This window comes from Belonocnema kinseyi, chromosome 10, assembly GCF_010883055.1.
Source record: "Belonocnema kinseyi isolate 2016_QV_RU_SX_M_011 chromosome 10, B_treatae_v1, whole genome shotgun sequence".
In the NCBI taxonomy this organism is placed as follows: Eukaryota; Metazoa; Arthropoda; class Insecta; order Hymenoptera; family Cynipidae; genus Belonocnema; species Belonocnema kinseyi.
Genome location: NC_046666.1, coordinates 1,045,496 through 1,047,638, shown reverse-complemented (window position 1 = coordinate 1,047,638; position 2,143 = coordinate 1,045,496). Strand labels below are relative to the sequence as shown.

At 34.5% G+C, this 2,143-nt stretch overlaps 1 protein-coding gene across 2 annotated transcripts in view; it reads right to left on the bottom strand.

Moving 5' to 3' along the window:
• The window catches only part of LOC117181421 (protein prenyltransferase alpha subunit repeat-containing protein 1), a 9,421-nt gene that overhangs the window by 5,880 nt on the left and 1,398 nt on the right, over positions 1 to 2,143 (bottom strand). Inside the window, exon 2 of one of the 2 annotated variants that reach the window (XM_033374051.1) lies at positions 1,443 to 1,660. In XM_033374051.1, the coding sequence (XP_033229942.1) occupies positions 1,443 to 1,519 (77 nt within the window). In that variant the 5' untranslated portion in view covers positions 1,520 to 1,660. Of the gene's footprint in view, positions 1 to 1,442; positions 1,715 to 2,143 lie in introns of those variants that run through there. The other variant, XM_033374050.1, reaches the window with a different exon arrangement.

Here is a 2,143-nt window from a genome sequence, read left to right as displayed (position 1 = left end):
TTCAAAAAATGTTGAGGTTCAGAAAAAAGATGAAATAATTTTCAGTGAAGTTCCTACAAAAATGCAGTACCTAAACGTACTTTATTGTACTCTAATACATTTTTCAAAGTTTCAGCTCGATATTTTACTTACAAAAAAAGTTCTTAGGTTCAAAAAAACATTCAGTGAACTGAAAAACTGTGGTCGGTAATATAGATATTTAGCTGTGTCACATGCCCTTAAGGTTTGAGAACCCTTCAGGTATATCGGACGGCTGTTGCTATGTATATCTGTATATTCTAGAGAAACAGAGGGAGGGAGGGAGAGATATGCATTGCTACAATGGTTAATGTAGTCGGCTATATAGTCTTTTAGAACTATAGTTTAACTAATGATAACATCAATTTATTGATGCAACATATTTAACAAGAGGAAAAGTAAAAAATACAGTAAAATACATACTTAAAATAATATCTGAACATAAATCATAAAAATGAAATGCAATAACATTAGTTATAAATGATCATAATTGTCAACAATTATATGACTTACTGGGTAAAATTATACCAAAATCATACCTAACTCTTCATGAAAAATAATTTTCAGAATAAAAGTATAACAATATTAAGAAATATTCCCCATGAAAGTATACGGAAATTTCCCAAAAGAATAAGAAAAATTTCCTATTTTCTTATGGTTTTGTAAATTTCTAAACCTTTCCGAATTATTCCTGATTTTTCGGGATAATTCCCTGTTCATTCCTAAGCGACCTCCGCTCACCGCGCGCCGTTTCTTTTACTCTTACTTGCGGCGCGACGTCAATTCTCAGAAGGATTAAATCAGGGAGCCCTACTTCCAGGGTTCACAGTATTTTCATGTAAAGTACAGATGTTTGATTTTCGTGAAATTTCTACTGAATCACGAACTATTCAGCGACTAGAATTGAAGCTTCACTGTTAACTATTTTATGTTATCCCACACCGACTTATCATTGGCCGGTGATGGTGGAGTGGGGGAGAACTTACTGATACTGGTCGTTGACGTTAGAGTGGGGGCTTCTGCTGCCTAATTGGCTTACTGAGTTGATGTGGAATAAGATCAAAGAGACAACTGGAGAGTTTCACGTATAATTTGATCTCTAATCGCCGAGCGACGTCTGTCTGAAAATGGTAATTCAACGCTCTGCGTGAATTTTAGTGGCCAATTTTAGCAGGATGAAATGTGTGAAAATTTTGTAAAAAGGCTGAAAAAAAGCTACATGTATAGTAATGATATAACTACATGTGAATCAAGCACCGGACGGATCGGAGACGCACCTAACCAAAGTGCAAAACTTCTTTCAATATTGATTTTCATCAACTTGTGTGAAAATCGTGAATAAACAAAATATTGTTGCATCTTTTTAGAAATTCGAATATAGATTTTTTTGAAAACCCCGCCCTCGATAAACATAATGCACTCACAGATTGGGATCCTTCTTCAAAACATTCTCGATGTCGGAAAGAATTTTCTCAGCGGCCGGAAATACGTCTTCTTGCATTGTACCTTCAACTATTTGGTTCCTTACATTTCATGGATAATCAGTCACAAAGTTTGGCACATTTGTTCCCAGTAATTTTGCTGCACCTTCTCAACACGGGCACGATAGCGTTTTTGTTTTTCTCGTGATTTTTCTGCATTTCTGCGGAAGTTTGCGAAGCAGAGTGAAGTTTGTTGCTTATTCAAAAATCGAACAGCAGGGTTGGGAAAGTAAAATCGTAGAGGTAAGATGTAAAATACCTAAAGTAATTTAAGTAGTTTTTTACAGTATTTTTAAGGTATTTTACGTGTTCAGCTTCTGTTTTTAAGCATCATGAATAATTTTCTAAGTGTGGAGGGTTTTCTACTAAAAAAACGGGTATTTTAATCTTGAATAACACAACCCTGGCATTTAAGTAGTGACGTCACCTGGCAAGATGGCCGTATACCGAGGGTTAAGGATTGATACTAATGACAGAACTATATTTTTTAAATGTCTTCGTTAAAAAGATTTCTTATCGCAATTTTTAAAAAATATTATTCTTTAAGGGCATGTGATACTTAGAAAATTGTCGATTTTACCAGTTTCAGGTTCCGACGGCTTTTTTTCTTTAATAATCAATATTTTGTCTTAAAAATTTGGGAC